Source organism: Vidua macroura, chromosome 12 (assembly GCF_024509145.1).
Source record: "Vidua macroura isolate BioBank_ID:100142 chromosome 12, ASM2450914v1, whole genome shotgun sequence".
Lineage (NCBI taxonomy): Eukaryota > Metazoa > Chordata > Aves > Passeriformes > Viduidae > Vidua > Vidua macroura.
The window spans coordinates 11561788-11581983 of NC_071582.1; the positions used below are offsets into that span (position 1 = coordinate 11561788).

General features: G+C 38.9%; 1 protein-coding gene and 1 long non-coding RNA gene across 3 annotated transcripts in view; one reads left to right on the forward strand and one right to left on the reverse strand.

Moving 5' to 3' along the window:
- SLC12A1 (solute carrier family 12 member 1) overlaps positions 1 to 20196 on the forward strand; it is a 45403-nt gene that overhangs the window by 8858 nt on the left and 16349 nt on the right. The window contains exons 4-17 of one of the 2 annotated variants that reach the window (XM_053988176.1): positions 836 to 931; positions 2251 to 2390; positions 2849 to 2959; positions 3908 to 4019; positions 4508 to 4635; positions 7154 to 7238; positions 9177 to 9328; positions 10893 to 11000; positions 11750 to 11873; positions 12782 to 12883; positions 14733 to 14888; positions 16583 to 16682; positions 16767 to 16878; positions 19243 to 19383. In XM_053988176.1, the coding sequence (XP_053844151.1) occupies positions 836 to 931; positions 2251 to 2390; positions 2849 to 2959; positions 3908 to 4019; positions 4508 to 4635; positions 7154 to 7238; positions 9177 to 9328; positions 10893 to 11000; positions 11750 to 11873; positions 12782 to 12883; positions 14733 to 14888; positions 16583 to 16682; positions 16767 to 16878; positions 19243 to 19383 (1667 nt within the window). Of the gene's footprint in view, positions 1 to 835; positions 932 to 1567; positions 1664 to 2250; positions 2391 to 2848; positions 2960 to 3907; positions 4020 to 4507; positions 4636 to 7153; positions 7239 to 9176; positions 9329 to 10892; positions 11001 to 11749; positions 11874 to 12781; positions 12884 to 14732; positions 14889 to 16582; positions 16683 to 16766; positions 16879 to 19242; positions 19384 to 20196 lie in introns of both variants that reach the window. The other variant, XM_053988177.1, reaches the window with a different exon arrangement.
- On the reverse strand, positions 1226 to 5108 carry LOC128813247 (uncharacterized). The gene is made up of 4 exons (XR_008438974.1): positions 5034 to 5108; positions 4443 to 4629; positions 2777 to 2936; positions 1226 to 1477 (listed from the first exon to the last, which is right to left on the reverse strand). It is a non-coding gene; the product is annotated as an uncharacterized LOC128813247 (long non-coding RNA).

Here is a 20196-nt window from a genome sequence, read left to right on the forward strand (position 1 = left end):
CTCATATCATTTCTAGCAGTTTTACAAAGTTGAAAGAAACCCAGCCATTTAGCCAAAGACTGGAAACATTCTCAGATTTCAGTCTTACACTGAAACCCAGTTACCTATAACTAATCACCTATCACTGATATTCTGATTTTTGATTATCATTGTGATATCAGCTAAAAAAAGAAAAATATTCTAAGTTCTCTATGACTATACATTACAGGTCACCTGTTAAAGTAAATGACATCTAAAAAGCAGTATTTCCATTTTCAAGTGTTTGCTTTGTGTTAGAGTAAAACTACTTTTTGCAGGGAAAGAGTCAGAGAGCAGGAAAGCCCAGCATTTGATAATTTAACAAGTGAGGCTGTAGAAGGCTCCCACTCAGGTCTTGTCCCTCTGCCTGACAGACTCTTTGTCCTCATGCACTGCGAATCTATACAGTCAGTCTTCCTCTGATTCAACATTTAATTAACTGATGAAACACAACAGCATTATTACAAGAGCCTACACATGCCTATCTCTTCATTTAAACATCCAGGATGTGTGTTAAAGGTAGATATAAGCATCCATGTCAAGGGATGCCTGTTTGTTTATTTCCTCCATCCTTTGGAAATCATAAGAATTCCTGGAGAGGATACTCCTATCAGAAAGAATCACTTGAAGACTGATGGGAATAATTTACTATCGTGACATGGACCTCATGAAAATGTTCTGCAAGCTGCAAGTGGTCAACAAACCATCTTTTCAGTTTATTGCTCTGATTCTGGCCTGAAAATTCAATTTAAAGAAAGAATGATTTGTAGGAAACATGGAACATGAGTAAAATATTTTATCTTCTTATTACTGACAGGTCTTGGAGTAATCATAATTCTTCTCGCCACGATGGTAACCTCAATTACTGGGTTGTCAACTTCTGCAATAGCAACTAATGGGTTTGTCCGTGGAGGTAAAAATCTTAGGGTTACTAATGCTCTCAAGCCCCAGAAGGTATCTATGTATTATTTTCCTATGAGACAAACCAGAGGGACCATAAACCAAAGGGCACATCTAGTGGAACTGGAAGGTAACAATTCTAGCCACCTCTCATCACAATTTCAGGCATGTTTGAGCTGTCACTTCTAATAAAGCACGGATTTCAGTTCAGTCTGAGAAGTACATTTCAGATGTTCCTGCCAACTGCTGAGCAAGGGATGGTTCTGGCTTTTCATGGAGTTCTTTCACCTTTCAGCTGGTCTTTCCTATTCAGAGCATTCCAGGTTGGACATTCTTCAACAAACTGAGCATGAGACACCTCTTCCTGTCATTTTGAAGACTGATGCAGATGAGTGGATATCTTCAGTTTAATGCCTTCTTTTTAACACTCCTTAAATTTCAGCCTCTCCTTGGAAGACAGGCAAATAATTTGGCTGTAAAACTCCATATCAGGTATTTTGTGAAACAAAGTTTTGGTGCATTTCAGAGCCTTTCAGTTTTAACTGGTCTGGTCTAAGCCCTGTGGAAAATGGAAAGTTCTTACTACGTCCCTAAAGCAGAACAGGTACTGGAACACACTTGCATATACTTTCTTTTTCGGATCTTTCAGGTCTTGGAATCATAGTTATTGCTCTGAGTGTAGTAGTAACAACATTGACAGGTATCTCCATGTCTGCCATTTGCACTAATGGAGTAGTAAGAGGAGGTAAGTGAATATGATTTCATGAAATATACAAAAATCTGTAGATTTGCATTAGAAAAATAAGTGGAATTGAGATAACTGTCTTATAAGCAAAGAAGTAATATGTATATTTGCAGTAATTTCTCCCAGTGGATCAACAGCAAACTGAAATGTGTATAGATTAATTGCAAAAAACATTAAAGATTCACTGCATCACTATGATTCAGGAACTTAAACAACGTACCACAGAACATGACCTTTCATGTTAACATTGGGACAGATCCATGTAAGTTAGAACCTTTTTGGAAGTGAAGTTCTCTCTTCCTTTGTGTTACTATATCATGCGTCATGAATAATTATAACAAGGACCACTTTTGCATGCTAATATGCATTAAAAAGATTTCTGGAATAGAAAGGCATACTGAAAAGCCTGAAGGCAGAACCAGTATAAAGCACATTGCTTTTTTGCAGTGTCCCCTATTAACGTAGGGCAAAGATTGATTATATTTGTGAGATTAAAAGCACAGATTTCTCCAGTAACAGTTATGTGGGGGGGAAAACAAAGCAAAAGCTGAGTATTTAGTTGTGCTGAAATAATAATTTGTCTGCAGGTGGAGCATATTATCTTATCTCAAGAAGTCTGGGCCCAGAGTTTGGTGGATCTATAGGACTTATCTTTGCATTTGCGAATGCAGTGGCAGTTGCCATGTATGTAGTTGGATTTGCTGAAACAGTTGTAGAACTTCTTAAGGTAAATACAGATGTTTCATGTATATTATGAGATTGGCTTGGTTTTGTTTTGTGTGGCTTTTCTTTTTTTGGGGGAGTGGTGATGGTGGTGTTTGTTTTATATAATGTATTTGCATAAGTAGTGATATGATTTTGTTAAGGCTTGAGGGGCATCTTTAGCAGGGAAGAAGCTGGTCTGTCTAAATATGCCACAGAGTGCTTCTTCATTACTACTACCTTTTGAATATATTTCATACATTTCTTGACAAGAATCTCAAAATCAGAATAGGAACAGACATCCTATTAGCCAAATAACCCCAACTGCAAAAAGCCAGCTGGAACATGACATTCAAACACTTGGTCTCACAAAGCTCTGAAACTTTGACAGCTTACTGCTTTCTATTTCACCTTGTTACTTGATCCCACCAGCAGAGCAGAGAAAGGCTGGTTCTCATTTCTAACATTTCTAACCACTTTCAGGAGAGTGATACACTGATGGTAGATGAGTCCAACGACATCAGAATCATAGGGACCATCACTGTGGTGTGTCTTCTTGGCATCTCTGTTGCTGGCATGGAATGGGAAGCAAAGGTAAACTTTTAAAAGAACATAAAACCAAGCAGTATATTAACCTGCTTTACAGTATTAGTGTGTTAGGAATGCTATTCAACAGATGGAATTTTCAGAAGCACTCAGTTTCAGTTTATGCTTAATCTTTCTAAAAGCAATAGCAGTTTAATCATTACACTCAATGAAAGCAAAATTACTGTAAACTCTTCCTTGAACATAGATTTAAAAGCAAAGAGTAAGTTTGGGTTTTGCAGACAACTCAGTTATATTCATTTTTATAATTCATGGCATCATTTAGAGCCTTGGCTGTGTACCCCTTTTGTCCTTATTTTTGATGCAGCTTGATAGAATAAACAGTAGCAAAAAAAATATGGTGTTATCACTGTACTCTCTCAAGCCCTACTCAGCAGAAGAGCTCTATTTGTTACCCATTCTTTAATCTCTAATGATTTCTACTATTCCTTCACCTGTAAAAAAGGTCAGAATGCAAATTCAAATGGAAATACTTTAGAGAGTGGAATATTGAAATCAGGTCAAGAAATCAGGTTCAACAGTACCCTTGTTGTTGCTGTGATGGAGACTAGAACAACTTGTAAAAGAGATCAGAAAACAATTTGATATTATAAGCTTTGAAGTGACAACCCCCTACAACTAAAAAAAAAAAAAATATATATAATAATATAAAAATGTCTTATGCTTGATACTAATGCATTAGCTGTTCGATTTTGCCTTTTCTTGTAAGGAAGCTAACCTAAAATTAAATTATAACTCTGTATTTCATTACTCCCTTAGTAAAAGGCATCTGCTGTTGTCATTAGCTGATTCAGCTATCTTGACTCCTGGTATTTTCAAAAACTATAGAAATTAATAACCTCTTATAGGGAACAGATACAAATAACTTACTATATAGCCATCTCCACAGCAACAAAGTTAAAAACAACAGGATGATCTCTTTGTTTCTATTAATAGGCTCAAGTTATTCTTCTAATTGTTCTCCTTGTTGCCATTGCAAATTTCTTTATTGGGACAGTCATTCCTACCAACACTGAGAAGAAGGCAAGAGGCTTTTTTAATTATCAAGGTAAGCAACCTTGCTATCTATCATAAAATTATGTCTGCATTCTTTTGACTTAATAGTAAGCTAAGGATTCCACTGAAAAATGTCACAAGATCAGAATCTTCTGCCCAAGTTTAAGTCAGCTTGCAAACAAAGGGAATGGATTTAATCTCTAATTTTGAATCTGTCTCTGCTGCTGCAGCTGACAGCACAGTAAGATGCAGCTTGAGTCATTTATACATCAGTAGAGCACAGGCAAACTTTAACACAAAGCTAAGAGCAAGTGCTGCAGTGACACTTCTGTCACTTCAACATGGATCTGTAGCTCTGAGATGCAGACAAGCACATCCTTCTGGGAAGCAGACTAAGGAAATCAAATTCACTTTGCTTGTGATGTGAGACAGATTCAAACCCAGTTGTACAGATCTGAAAGACTGGCTTACTCACCTCCTTCATTAAGTAACTTTGGAATCAAATCCTGTTGTGATATTTCATTCTTACTCTATTTTCAGCATCAATATTTGCAGAAAACTTTGGACCAGATTTCAGAAGTGGAGAAGGATTTTTTTCGGTGTTTGCCATTTTTTTCCCAGCTGCCACTGGCATTCTTGCAGGAGCCAATATTTCAGGAGATCTGAAAGTATGTATTTCATGAACTTCATAATATTAGCCACAGGTTGGAAAAATAACAAGAAAACCAATCATGAATCAACACTCTATTCAGTTTTAAATCATGTCTTAATTTGGGAAGCAAGGCTCCCTCTTTTAAGTACCTGCTTTATTGTTTAAAAACATCAATTCACAAATCCTCTTGTAACGCATTATGGGTATTTACAGAAATTACTGTAGCTAGATTTGGGTTGCTATATAATTTAAAAGCATGTTTCAATAACCTGTAATAATATATCATTAAGAGTCCATTAGCAACACATGCTACAAGAGAAATTACATGTGTATCTCTTGGAGCTCATCTTTTGTAAACATCAGTCCAAACATCATCCCAAAAAGCATACCTGGAAAGCTCATGTTTGTACTCACAAGAATCAGTGGAGATGTCAGTTCTCCATTCTCCTCTTGCAGTGTAGCAGTTATAGGAGATGGAATTTCCAGTATCTAAACATACAGATAAATTAAAGGCAGGAATTTAGTTTTGAATGCTCTCTAGTTTTCATGACAAAAACACTCAAAAAACCAACCAAAATAAAAAAATAAATAAAAGTCACCAAGACATGGCTCACAGCTTGATGACTCCACCATGTCAAATGAAGTTATTTGGCCTTATCCTATAAATCCATTGCCTTGCAGACCTTAAAGGATTCAACCAAAGGTCTTCTATTTCTGTACTGGCACAGCAGTCACAAGTTCACCAGATCCCACCACCCCTGAGAGCCAATTCTTTTTCCCTTCCTCACCCTGAGCTGCATGCCTCAGCTCCTTTGTTTTCAGAGGACTGCTTTTCAAGCCAAGCACAGAGAAAATACGTAGAAACCGAGCCACTGATAGCGTCAATGACATTCCATTTTTAATTAAAAAAACAAAAACCATTGTACTTCTGCCCAGTGAGACTGCACCAGCCTCACACAACCTCCATCCTTTTATCAAACAAAAATAATTCTTTTGCCATATATGGTGCTCTGTCTGCATGGCAGACTCCCAAAGCAGCAGCATTTCTTTCATCAGCTGTTTGAAACAGTCCGAGCAGACCTAGGGAAGCAGTTCCCCTGTTGGATCTCTGCAGTCGTTTCAGTCTCACAATAAGTGGACTTCTGTAATCAAGTCCTCCAGGCAGCAGATTCCCCACTGAGCATGTTTAGATGCATGAGACAAGTCTAATTAAATTAACCAGCCTCTCCAGAATCTAAAATACAAGCTAAGGAGTGTTTAAAAAGTGTAAAATTTACCAAACTTTCTTTAGAATTTGTTGCAAACACCTTTGTCCGTGCTCCTGCAGCCACTACACACTCAAGTTGTGTCCTACTCCAGAGCCTACTTATAGGGACAGCAGCCTAGCAACTTCCTACTGACTTCAGTGGGGTTTAGCCCCTGAAGTGCTAACAGCATAGTAAATATGGGTTTAAACTTTAAAAACATAAAACATTAAAGTTGTTAAGTTGTAAGAAGCTTTAACCTCTGTAACGTTACAGAGTTTAAGATAACCACAAGATTCTACAAAAACAATTACCTAAAACATGTACATCAGAACTGCATAAAGTCACCGTGGTCTGAGTGCAAAGCCTCTTATGCAGCAGAAGTAACTCCACAATTATTTTTCAGCTCCATAAATCCTTACCTTGTTTAAAAATTATATTAATTACTAATCCAGTTACGCAATTCATGTATGTTTCACAATAAATTCCAAATTTGTATTTGGTGTTTTACCCTGCAACAAGAGTCTGTGACTTCAAATGCATTCAACAAACCTTTGATTTAAAAAAAAAAAATGCTAAACCAACTTAAGAAGAAAATTCATTTAAAAATTCCTCCTAGCATAAACAAACAGACTAAATTGTAAGATTGCCGAGCATTAAAATCCCTTTAAAATGTACACTACAGATCTTTGGACTCTTACTTACAGTTGCATTATCAAAGCTGATACTGTTGTGAGCCAGTCTGTAAGCATTATAATGCAGCCTCATTAAATTACCTAAATTAAGCCAATACAGTGAAAGAAAGCAGCTGTTTTGAAGACCCAACTAACAATTACTGGTTGCAAAGCACAGAAGTACCGGATTCTGTACAGGGTGACTACACCTGTCTTACCAATTAACCAAAAATGGTCCCATCTTGTCATCCACAAGGGTCTGATAGTTCAGTAACAATTTACCCACTACATCATTAAACATTAAAATAAAGACAATTGCAATGTAAAGAGAGTTTGGAGCTCAAGAAACGCAGACCTCAGGACACTTCTTTTGCTATAAACGTGAGCTCTGCTCCTGCAGAATATCCTTCCTATGTGCAGGGTAGGAGTGCTGCATCATGGGAGCACTGCTGTGCCTGCATGCTGGGACCAGAAATGTTGGCTCAGGTCAGAGTGATAAAAATCTGCTCTCTGGGGTATCTTCATACCACAGTGTGGCAGAACTCCCAGCATGCAAATGTAATCAGGCTGCAGCACACAAACTCACAGTGTTTCTCGTGTCACTGCTTTGTTTAAGGACCCACAAAGTGCCATACCCCAGGGAACAATGCTGGCCATTCTGATCACCACAATTGCTTACATTGCTGTTGCAATATGTGCAGGTAAGTACAGAACCTCTGCTCCACTTGTATAATTAAGTTTGAAAGCTTGGCATGCAAATGAATTATTAGCCTCACTGCTTTTTCATGCCACGAGTTTATTACGTAGAGAGACAGTAGTTTTGGTTTTACTCTATGTCAAAACAGTGGTTTAAAAAAAGCAGCAATAACTGGAAACAAAGTCCCCATTTGGCAGCTGGACCTTCAGGTAACTTGTATGGTTATTTTTGCATAAGATTCAGTGACAAAGACCACCAGCATATAGTATCCATAAGCATAGTAAAGATCAAAGGAACCTCCGATCAATCTGCTGATCTTTTGTTCCTGGTTCACATTGAAATTTCACCTGGCTTCTGCATGTCTTCTTACTGAACACTCATGAGAATCACAGGAACAGGGTAACACACACATTTTGTACATTATAAGTCCAAGACAGAAATTAGTTGCCTGTCTCAAAGGAACTACACAACTACATGTTCTACAGCAGTGGGCCGTGAGGTAACAAAATGGGCATGAGTGAAAAAGAGGCCTGTACTGAAGCCATGAACTCTGTTGGAGGATTATGCAGTTAAATTCTCATTACAAGCATAAAATAAATCTCTAGTCAAAAAAAAATCCATTTCTATTTAATAGTATTGTAAGAAAGAGTTATAAGCAACAGACTTATGAGTAAATACCTCAATATCACAAGAAAGCCCTGCAGAGAACTCCCTTTTCTGGGAGATGACTCTCAGGTCTTCTTAACTTCTGTGGTTCTTGAACTTTATGCATAAGGCAGAATACTTGACTCAAGCCTCAGCTCAAGTTATTGCACTATTTGGATCAAATTTCACCCTGCAATTAAAACTGAAGCAGACATTCTTCACTTTCTTTTATAAATTCACTTTACATTATAAATTGTTGTTATTTGAGAACATTGCTCTGCTTTCACAAGCAGTAGCTGTATTTCAGCTTCAGAGCTCTGCATTTCTTAGTGTAATTTTTCTTTTTTTATTTCGTTTTTCCACATTTGCATGTTAGTTTCCTAAACAGCCAATGGGTATTTTGGGACTCTTAATGTTTTGGACAAATTTAAAGATACAATATAAACTTACATTTTGGCCACTAAAGATATTGATATCAACGCTCCAGCTTCATATGTTTCTTCTCACTTCTGTTGGTGTCCTGGTTTAGGGCAAATTTGGGAGGAAACTTCCAAAGGGGTCCCTCCAGAACACAGATTTAAGTGGCCCCTCTCCCAGCTGGTTTGGGAAATGATTTCCTTGGAGAAAACTGGAAAAAAAAAACCCATTAATTTAACAAGCAAAGTATTCACAGGCATAAAAAGTGAATAATATTAAACAATAAAACTTCATGGGGTGTAGCTCAGCTCGCTCAGTCTCTTATCAGTCCCTCCTGTGCTGTAAATGCCACATCCCAGGCTCCCATGGGCCACAGGTGTGAGCTCCTGGTGTTTTTCTGGGTTTTCTATCCAGAGCAGGTTTGAACAGTTCCAAGAAAAAGAAAAGCCACAGACCGGGAACTTCTCTGCTTCAGCTATCTAAAAACTAACTAAAAGCAAAGGAGAGCTCTGTCCTGCTGTCCATGCTGCAGACAACACAGTCTGTGAGAAGGAATGCGGGGGAGCAAGTGCAGCTTCCAAAAAGAAACTCTGTGCTTCTTCTCTCCCCCTTCACTCTCAGAGCCAGTCTTGAAGGTGCAGAACTTAATATTCAGCATAAACAGAAGAGATGATTGAGGATACAAAGTCAGCCCAGGACATAAGCAAATAAAAAAGACAACACCATGAGAAACTCAGTCATAGTATGACTGCTTGCTCTTTGGGATGAGTCTAAGGCAGCAGTTGTGCAAAAAGCACGCAATTTAGGAGTCAAAGTGTGGCAACAACATTCTTTCAATGTAACAAGGAAGCAAAATAACAATATATCATTTTTTCCACAGCCTCCTGTGTTGTAAGAGATGCTACTGGGAATGTCAATGATACAATTGTACCTGGAATGAGCTGCAATGGATCATCTGCCTGTGGCCTCGGTTATGATTTTTCCAGATGTGCAAGTCAGCCATGTGATTATGGGCTGATGAATAATTTTCAGGTTTTAGTGAGATAATATGTATTAGCATATTTTAGCATAATAAGCAATACCTGAAAACATAAGTACAAACATGCAAAACTGTTATTTGCAGAAAACTACAATGGGACAACCACTTTTATCTAAAAACGTAAACTATAGGAATGATGACAGACAAAAATCCCCTGCATTGCACATTTACCTTCACACTGCCCATCACTAGCCTTCCTAACACCCTGGTAAGGCCTTTATCTCCTCTTTTAACTAGTACCATGCAGCAGAATATGTTGTAACATCTTCAACCTGAAAGCCCAGACTTAAGAGAGACCTCAGGAACTCCTGTTAGATGAGGAACTCCCCTCACTGCTCTTGACACATGGATGTGATTTTACCTCAGGGGTGCTGTGGTCACAGTTAAAGGGTTGTGTCACAGTACAAAAACCAGAGTTCTGACTTCTTTAAAAAAGTATCCAAAAATAGTAGAGCAAAAAATCAAGTGGGAAGTAATGGATTCTTTCTCCTAGGCCAGAGACTGTCTGCCATTTTTATTCTTCAAAATAAAGCTTAGGCTAAGTATCAAAGTAAAGCAGTTCTGCAGCCTGACAACCACAGGTCCCAGATCTCTGATCAGCCCCTGTGCTTCATGGCCAGTGAGAAGAATTCACCACCCACCTGCACGCGCTTTTCAACAAGTCATTTGTAGCTTTTAAAGTCCCTTGCTTTTTTCCCAGCTGGCTCTGCTAAATGACAGGGCTGGGTAACCACCTTGAAAGGGATATGCTGTCCCTTTCATAGACTACTTTCCCTTCCTTCCTTGATCATTTACCATCCTTACTCCCACCTCAGTTCAGCTGCCCACACTCAGGGCACCCCTTAAAACCAGTGACCTCCCTACAGCCAGCCAAACTTTCATTTCTTACATTTACCCCTGTCAGACTAGAGCCATAAAACGGTATGACTGCATCTGACAAATCTTCAGGATTCACCAGTTTCTTTTCCTGAATCACTGCCCACACACCACCAATCACATTCATCCATCTTTTAGTTTCCTTGTCTGGTGCTTCTCAACAACCCTTTCCCTTCAGTAGTCCCTGAGGCCAGCCCAGTGCTCCTGGCCTGACAGTGACCATCACTACTGTTTGCAGCACTGCAGTTATGTCAGCACCATCAGGCATTTTCTCTCATTTTTAGCCATATTAAATAGTCAAGGGAAAAAAAAACCCAAACAAAGTACTTCCAACCACATTTCATACATTGGTGCTTTTTCCTGTCATTTCCATTTTCTTGTCTGCTACAAGCTGACTATTTACTCATCAAGTAGAGGTTGTTACTTACAGCAATCAGATAGTAACGGCAGTGAGGAAATCTCAGAGTACTCATCTGCCCCAGGACACAGCTGCATATTTGAATAAAAATTTGGCTTTGCCTCCATTGCTTTTAACTAAACCAGAAATAATAGTACAGTTTGTAGCAGATTAAATTTTGAACCATGAAAAGCAGAGACACCTAGAGCACTTGAATGGGTTTGTCATTAAAAAGTGCATCCAAATGCAAGCCTATTCGTTTTACCTTCATTTTTTTCCTAAAGGTGATGAGCATGGTGTCTGGCTTTGGTCCTCTCATCACAGCTGGCATCTTTTCAGCTACTCTGTCATCAGCTCTAGCATCTCTTGTCAGCGCACCCAAAGTTTTCCAGGTAAAATTAAAGTAACCATTTCCTTATACTTGGTTTTACTTCAGAGACAAAGTTGAACAGTGTGGAAAATGTAATGTATATTTAAGTGACACTGACACTTTGGCAGGAAGAGGCAGGGAAAACAATATGTAGAATGTTTTTCAGCAGAAAAAGACAGGTCTTATCAACATACAAGGGTGATAATGTTCCTTTGGAAAGAGCTCAGCTCTGCTGCAGGAGCAGGGGATACTCATGTGCCTGTCATAAATAACTTCAAGGGTACTTTCAGGACCACTTCTGTCTTCTTACAAAAATCTACCCTGTAAGCACAGGAGCAACAGGAGCCCTCAGGTCCATAAGATTCAGGTGCTGTCAGGTGTACTCTTAAGCTGTCCAGGCAGCAGCAACGTGGACAGACTGGGAGCAGAGGGCATGGGAGAGATAAGCTGTACAAATTACATCAAGCCACTGACTTATGCTTCAGCTACTCCCAATTTAGACTCTATTTAGCTATTTAATTACCTTTTTCATTTAAAGCACTGAATAAGCATTAAATGCCTGCAAGTCTATTTCCCATGATACAATATCATACATAGCACATTGTGTTATTACCTTGTTTAAAAGTTCACATGCCACAACAGTTGATGTACTTGAAGCACTAAGATTTAACTTCTGTTTAGCAAAAGCCTAGCATGCTGCCACTCACAGACAGTGACTTCTGGTGCAAGAAAGTGCTGATTAATAGAGTTATGTGCTGATTTTCTTACCAGGCTCTTTGCAAGGACAACGTCTACAAAGGGCTAGAATTCTTTGCCAAAGGATACGGAAAAAACAATGAGCCTATCAGGGGATATGTCCTCACTTTTGTGATCGCCATGGCCTTCATTTTGATTGGTTTGTATAACGTTACACAGCTGCTATAGTGTCATGTTCTGAAATTATACAACTGATACTATAATACAATTAGTAGCTGTGGTTTGGAAAATTCCCAGTGGGGTAAGCTCTGACATAAGCATACTCCAAGTCCTAGTAGCAATTCCACTATTCCTAATGCAGGCAAAAAAGAAAGTAGCAGGGACTCCAGTGACGTACCACCACCACAGCCTCACTTTCCAAGATGCAGAGTAGCTGCAATTCCTGTTCACTCTGCTGGAAAACAGCAGTGCTTAGAACTCTGTCAGATAAGGCAAAGTCACAATCTTTGAAAATTATTTTCCAGTTTATACTGCACATAGCTCTGAGGTAATTTTGATATAATTAGAAAGCCTATTCTGCCCAACCCTTTCTCACAGTCAGCTCCAAAGCAAATCCCAGTTTTCCAGCACTGGTGAAAGAAAACCCCAGCTACCACATTTAGGGGTGCAGGGATTATTATCAACTTTTCCAAGATTTGAAATTCAAACTGTCTTACACTAAGTAAATAGGATGTCTAGTAGAGAATTCAGATTCCGACTAAGTGGTAACTACAAATATTTTTTTTAAATGCATCCATCCTGTCAATTATGTATTTAAAATTCTGAATTTACATCAGATCCACATCATTAAGAGACAGTATGCTGAATCACAGTATCAAGTATAACACTGCACAGCACATAATGCTATTAAAATCAGGATTAACAGACATAATTCATATGAGTGAAGGTAGTTCAAGGTGGCCTTAAATTAGTAAGACAGGAAAATACCCAAACTCTCCCTGGATGATAAATGCAGACAATGTTCAGATTTAATGCATCATTAGGAAACAGCTAGCCAACAATCCAGGAAACTGGTGCCTCTGTCTGACTTGTGTATGTGTCTTGCAGCTGAACTGAATACCATTGCTCCCATCATCTCCAATTTCTTCCTGGCTTCATATGCTTTGATTAATTTCTCCTGCTTTCATGCCTCATATGCAAAATCTCCAGGTGAGTCTGCACTCAGCAGTGATTTAAATATGGGCTTTATAGTCTGATCCCTGGAAGACTTAGATGGTATATCAGAGAAAATTGCACTATGTGTAAAGTATCTAAGTTATGTGATCTGATGTCTTATTGAATATGATGGCATTTTATTTATCTCCAAAAGATACAAATAATGGCTCTAAATCCTTACGATGCCTACAGTTGTATAGGATGAGAAAAGCTTTGGTGCATCCCACTGGAGGAAAAAAAATTCTCCTCAGGGTGGTATTTTTTCCCCTCACTATTAAAAAACACGTGGGTAAAAGCTTATGCCAACTCTGGCCAATGAAGCAAGAAAGGTACAGTGGGGAGTCTTCACTCCCTTCTCCAAACCTACAGCAAAATGCACAGGGAGATTCCTAAGCATAGTAACAGTGCTACAAGAGATGCTGCCTGGAGGGGAACATGCAGAGCAAGAGCGGTCCATCAAACAGCACCAGCACAGCTCTGCAGTGCCTAGGAGCAGAATTGTAAAGCACAATTATGAAGCACAATGAGGTCCTGTTCAGGGGTAACTTGGGATCCTCCCTCTACATTTGCAGCAAAGGAACATTCTGGCTGTCAGATTCATGCATTGCCACAGCAGAATGATTCTCACCATCTCATGAATGAAGGGGTGACAACTTCAGGAATAAAGTCAATCAGCTGAACAACACTGGTTTGGCACACAGGAAAGACAATTTCCTGCTTTATGAATTAATTATTCAACTCAAGGAGCAAGAAATACATTTTTGATTTCCAGTGTGAAGAAACTGCAGTAGTGACATAAATGCATCAACTTCCTTCCTATAGATCTGCACAGTGCCATTGGTTTAGAGGGCAGAAAAGATGAGCACTTCTGCTAATTACCTGCACAGCTGAACAAATGCAGATCTGCTCCATGCAGCCTTGGCACTGAGTGACAATTACCTCTACAGATTCCATCTGCCTACATCTGACTCTACTCTGCCACTACTTAATATTTCAGACAGAACTGTAGCCATTTTTCTTTTCTCATTTCCTCCAGTTAATTTCTGCCAATTCACAATGATAGATTATAATAATTGCAAGGCTGCGGGACAGAAAATTTCTTCCCAGCAGGTCCTTCCCATTCCCTCATTATAAAGATGATCCAAGATAGGGTTGCTCAGCCTCTTGTATCTTCTGTGTTTTTTCCCTCTCCAAAGTCTGCTCTGTAGAACACCTGGCAGAGACCTGCAAACCATGAAGGCTCAGTGCTTGCCTCATCATTTTAATTGGTAGCACGGGATGGAATCAGTACTGCAGCTGAAAAGCAGCAGGAATAATATCTTTTTAAAGTCAATTGCAGATTACTTTATTTTTCTGCCACAAGGCCAGGCAATTTCCAAGTTTAAGACAGGTGCACTTACAGTATTGGGATAAACACTCCTCTCAGCAAGTGTCCAGCTACCAATAATAAGTTCTGTGTATATGCATCAGAAGTACACAATCATCAATTACCTGGAGTTACAGGTAATCACCTTCTGATGTTCTGAAATATCCTGAACCAATAAACTTGAATTTCATAAAAATACATATAAACAGAATAGCTACTTAAAGCCAGGCTGAACAAAGCAGTAGGAATGATAGAAGTAGAATACCTGTAAGACCAGTATTCTATAAATTTAAACCTACATCAGCCAACACCTCCAAGTATCTGTACATACAGTGCCTAAGAATTCACAGATGTCTCTCCCAACCCTTCTGACAAACTGAACAAACTGTACATGGGATTTTATCAAAAAAAATAATGGATCACCATTTCATCAATATATTTTATGCTCTTCCAATTTCCTCAATTCTCTTTAAACAGGTTGGAGACCTGCATTCAGATATTATAACATGTGGGTGTCACTTTTTGGAGCCCTGCTGTGCTGTGGAGTGATGTTTGTCATCAACTGGTGGGCAGCTCTCATCACTTATGCTATTGAGCTCTTCCTATATATTTATGTAACATATAAGAAGCCAGGTAAGGCCAAACCCCACTATTATTACATGTACATATTGTGCTGCTAGACTAGATTTTAAAGGAATTAATTCTGCTAACTGAACTAGAAATTATTTTTCTGTGCCATCTTTATTTGTAGGGAAGTCTGAAGCATCCCGTTAAACTCCACTTTATATAATACAGATTAAGTTGTTAGTCTGGTGACTGCCTGTTTAACAAGCAGCTCAAGTGTGGTTCAGGGTTTTCTGTAAACATTCCAGCAGACTGGTTTATTCCCACCACATCTTTATGACATTTGGGCTTCTACTTGAGTAGCACTCCTAATTTTTTTCCACCCACTCACAAAACCTTACCTGAATTTTGCAGTGCTCTTAAGCTGACTCATGCAGGGTCCTCACTCAAAATGTAAACCTGCTGCCCATTATACAACAAAAATGCAAGTTGAATTACTTATGAACTGATCATCCTCCAGCACCTCCCTACAGTTCCCCCGTAAATCAAGACAGATGGGCCCACTTTACTGCTGGAAAAAAACCACTTAGCAGCTCAGCAAATCATAGGAGCTGTCCTCAAAAACCTGTGTGCTGTAAAAGCCAGACAGTCTGGCTATTCATATCCAGGACAAAACTAACCCAGGTCCAGATTTAGGTGCTAACCACCTGAATTACTTCTGCAGCAGAAAACATAAAACAAAACCAAAAAAAAAAAAAAAGGCATGGTTCCCAGCAACAGATGTACTTTTATTGGAGTTATCTTGGGACAGCAACACCTCGTCTGAGACTGTGTTATTGTTTCTATTGCTGTTGTCTGTCCTCCCTATCTGTGCTCTCTCACACCCACTGGGATGGTCTGTGCTTCTGTCCCTGTAAATGTACCGTAAGCTGCAGGAAAGCACACCCATCTCCAGACAGTTGTCAAAAACATTTCAGGATTTCTGCCCTTCCCTTAAACATTGCCAGTGTCCCTGATGCAAAATAGCACCTTAAAGCTTAGTTAAATTCACTGAAGCCACTGTACAAAAGCCCTCTGTCTCCTGCTAAGAGAGTGACTTTTGTTCAGCAGTAATTTACCAGCAACTGGAGTGTTCAGAAAAAACTAATACTCCTGAGAAAAGGTGACTTAACACAGACCTCCACTTAGTTGCACTTAATATTGGCTTTGTATCTTGGTATAACAGGACTTGATCTGCATTCATGTAGATCTCAAAGTGTAGAAATACATTTCTTATATGTCTGCACTGACCAAACAGCTGTACAATAATAAGAAAAGACGTATATGCCAAAACGGGGTTTGGAGACCAATTTTGGCCTATACAATAGAACAGAGCAAACAGCCACTAGCAGTGCTCCTTCCTACTGGTTTCATTTGCACCTCCTGAAATTCCACACCACATACATGACTCAGGGCTGTCCATTTTCTAAATGGGAGAAGGACACAAAGTTAATGTATTAAATAATAGTTTTTAAGCAGGGGAAGAACATTCCCTACAACATTTAAATAAAGAATAAAACTATTTGCTTGCATGGGGTTTTCTGCATCACACAAGCAAAACCAATTCCTTCTATTATGAAGCACAAAGATCAACAGATCTATATCTATGAAGCACAAGAGAATATACTCTGCTCCTCATAGAGAGCACCATTGCTCATTTTTGCAACAGAATGTAGGGAGAAGCCTGTGGTTTAATATGCATTATTTATCTTTATTATATGCAGAGGTAAACTGGGGCTCCTCTACACAGGCTCTGTACTTTGTAAATGCCTTAGACAGCGCTCTGGCATTAACGACAGTGGAAGACCACGTTAAAAACTTCAGGTAAGATTTCTAGTGAACAGTAGAATGGCTTGTCCTGAATCTGTACATCAGCCAATTATATACAACCTCTTTTTTCCCCATCAGACCCCAGTGCCTAGCATTAACAGGAGCTCCTATGGTCAGGCCTGCTCTGCTGGACATCACCCACGCCTTCACGAAGAACAACGGGCTGTGTATCTGCTGTGAAGTGTACACGGTAAGGGAGCTCACCCCAATCTGCACACCCAGCACCAGTGGGGGTGCAGGTCTCCATTACACATTCCACTCTCACCCCACCCACGGTGGTCCCACTGGTGCTGACTGCCAGCTGTGCACACCACCAAAGAGATTTGCGCTGAGAATGAATTTCGTCATAATTCTTGACACGAAAGCTATTGACTGATACAAAGCCTGCTGGTAAATGCCTCACTGAGATGCATTTTAAAGTTCATAGTAGGTGAACAAAAAAATGTTTTGGAGGAAAAAAAAAATATTACAAGGAAAGATTTTAGGCTTAGAAACAGAAAACTCCCAAACCACACAAAACAAAATCTAAAGTTTGAGGTAGGGTTTGGCAAGTAATTCAGCTCTCTTTGCAGTGGTTCCTCCAAAACTGTTACAATGCTAATTTTGAGGATAAACATGCTCTTCTGAGATTTAAAGAGAGGAGCAAAGCGAATTTCTAGATATAAATACACAGCAAATGATGTATCTTAGAGGATGAAAATCTAGTCTCTCATTAGGACAGAAGAAAAATAGATAGGTTTGTAATGTAGGGAGAAAATGTATTTTACATATTACAGTCCCCTTTTAATTTTGAGAGGGGAAAAAAACCCAAAACAGCTCATGGCACTAAAGGGGGCTGCAGAATCTAGAAAATAGTCCAGCCAATATAATGTATTTCTCTACAGCAGTAAAGGAATAATTCATTTGACACTACCACATTGCAGAAACAGAGTACGGAAGATGCACATGTGATTCTTCCAAATCAAATGAATCTATAAAAAAGGAACGGTCCTAATTCTTCCCTGCTATAATTATTGTTAGATTTCCTATTGCATTCAGTAAGCATAGAACCAATCACAACAAGATCCTGAGACTATGCAGCTTCCTAAAGTTAAGTTTCAGCTAGTTTTCTGAATTTTTAAGCATGTTTCTCTAATATTAGTACTTTCTATGGAAAACTGAGATTTCATTCCTGTCTATACAAAAAAAACCCCAAATGCTCTTTTGTTAATATAAGCTTTGCAATTGTTATGGGGGAGCTTTCTAATTATTTCTTCAGCAACTTAAATGAAATTTAATTCCCTTGGTAATAAAAGTATGACAAAATGAACCTTTAAGAACTGCAAAATTGTGGTAAAAAGCAGATGATAAAATTCACAATCACATTGAAGAGCAGCCTGTAATAAATATCACAACAAATACAGCAAGACTATTCAGCCATAAATGTAACACCCAGCACATTCTGCCTCAAAAGCTGACATGCTGTTAGCAATGCATAAAGTTTTGAAACACCATGCCAGAGAGAACATCTTCCATTCTTTTCTTCCAAAAGGCAGCAAGAAACTTTCCAGGAACATGGTGATACATAGCTCAGAAATGGACAAAATAAAGATCTCAACAGAGCATAAAGATGATTCAAGTTTACTTGTCTCTTGGGTTATGGCTGCATGTTGGCTTGAACAGCCTGAGCTTCTAGTAAAAGGGACTATTTCTGCTTTTACTCGCTGCCTTCATGTAAAATACTTTTTCAAGGTTAGTCCTCAGTCTGCAAATTCTTGACTCCTTGTACAATTGCACAAACATTCTACAGGTGCAAAGGAGGAGCAGGGGAGGACACAGGCAGGCTGGCACCTGGGAGAGGGGTGGGTCTGGCCCCTTGGCCAGCAGAAATCTATTGTGCAAGCCAGTTGCAAAATCACGTTCAGGTGCTTTCCTTCGAGAGACAGGGAAAAAAGCTTGTTTTTTTGCCCTCCTTAGTCACAATGAAACTTCAAGCTTATTGTTCAAGTTATTATTCCCAGCTCTTCACACATCCAGCATCAAATCCTTCTTAAGTTAATCAATGTTTTGCGACTTGGATATGCACATGGATTTTTTTCCCATTAAATTACCAGATGACCACTGAAAGAAAACTGGCAACAAAGTCATTTGCATCTTTAACTGCATTACATCAACTCTTTTCTCTTATGTCAGTAGACAGGAACTTAACCATGTATACTTAGATCTGCTGAGACTCTTCTACAGAGTCAAGCCAGGTAGGGACTTTATTCACTCTGAGATGCTTTATCATACCTTAGATGTTTTTTTAAGATGTTACAATCCACACAGTACTTGTTCCTTCTGTCAGAATCACTGCATTTAAGTAGCATTAACAGCCTCAGCCCTCTCAAACAGAATGTGAATAACATTTGCAGCACAGATATTTTCAAAGGGCTGAATCTCTGTGGACCCTTTTTGGAAAGGTATTTTTCTGACTCTCTCCATTTGCTCCACAGCAGACTAGGTAGCTCCTTCAAAATCACTGTGTGATGTACAATACAAAGCCTTTATAATAATATTTTACTGTATCATGCAGGGACCACGCAAGCTGTGTGTTAAGGAGATGAACAGTGGCATGGAAAAAAAGCAGGCCTGGCTCACAAAGAACAAAAGAAAAGCCTTTTATGCAGCAGTGGCAGCTGACAGCTTCAGAGATGGAGTCAAAAGTCTACTTCAAGTAAGCTTTTTGTTTACAGAACACACAGGAGAGTGTACATCAAAGCATCCTTTTATGTGAGACATCACTATTAGTTTGTGAAGAAGCTCTACATATATATGGGTAATGTTATAGACAGAAGGGGCATTCTAGGAGTCCATGTAAATTATATTACAGATTATTTCATAAAGATCTAGTTCTGGGCTATGGAACTATGAGACAAGGCAGACTGATTCTCTCCTAAATGAACAAGACACTATTATGAAAAAAAAGAGAAGCATCTGCAGGGCAACATATGAATGTCGATGCAGCTGACACTTGATACACTTCAAATCAATTCTACCATTTGGTATTATACAGCATATTAAATATCTGAGAATGTTTTGGCAATAAATGAAAACTGAAAATGTGCAATATACATTTTCTGCAAATAGCAAGAATATCATTTAAATAAAAGTCTGCAATATTTTTCTATTACTCTAAGAATGCAGGAGGTAATTTCCAACAGTCCATTTAAAATGGCCATAATGAAGGCACAGACACACTGTTTTTATTTTTCCATCTCCTTTCCTCTCTCACATATATGAATATTTAAACATATAGGTACTGAGGCAAAACGTAGAGAAAATTCATATCCTTTGCACAAAATACACTGCTGAAAAGACACCAGTGCCAACTGAGACAGTAGGGAGCCAACTAAAATACTCTGGGTAAGTCACCCACTGGTGTCCTACCAGGGCTCTTTGTACACTTGCTGAATGGACAGTGCAATTGAGCATGATGAAATGCTATTAATAAAGATCCCTTTGTTCTGTAAAAGCCTCACAAAGACAC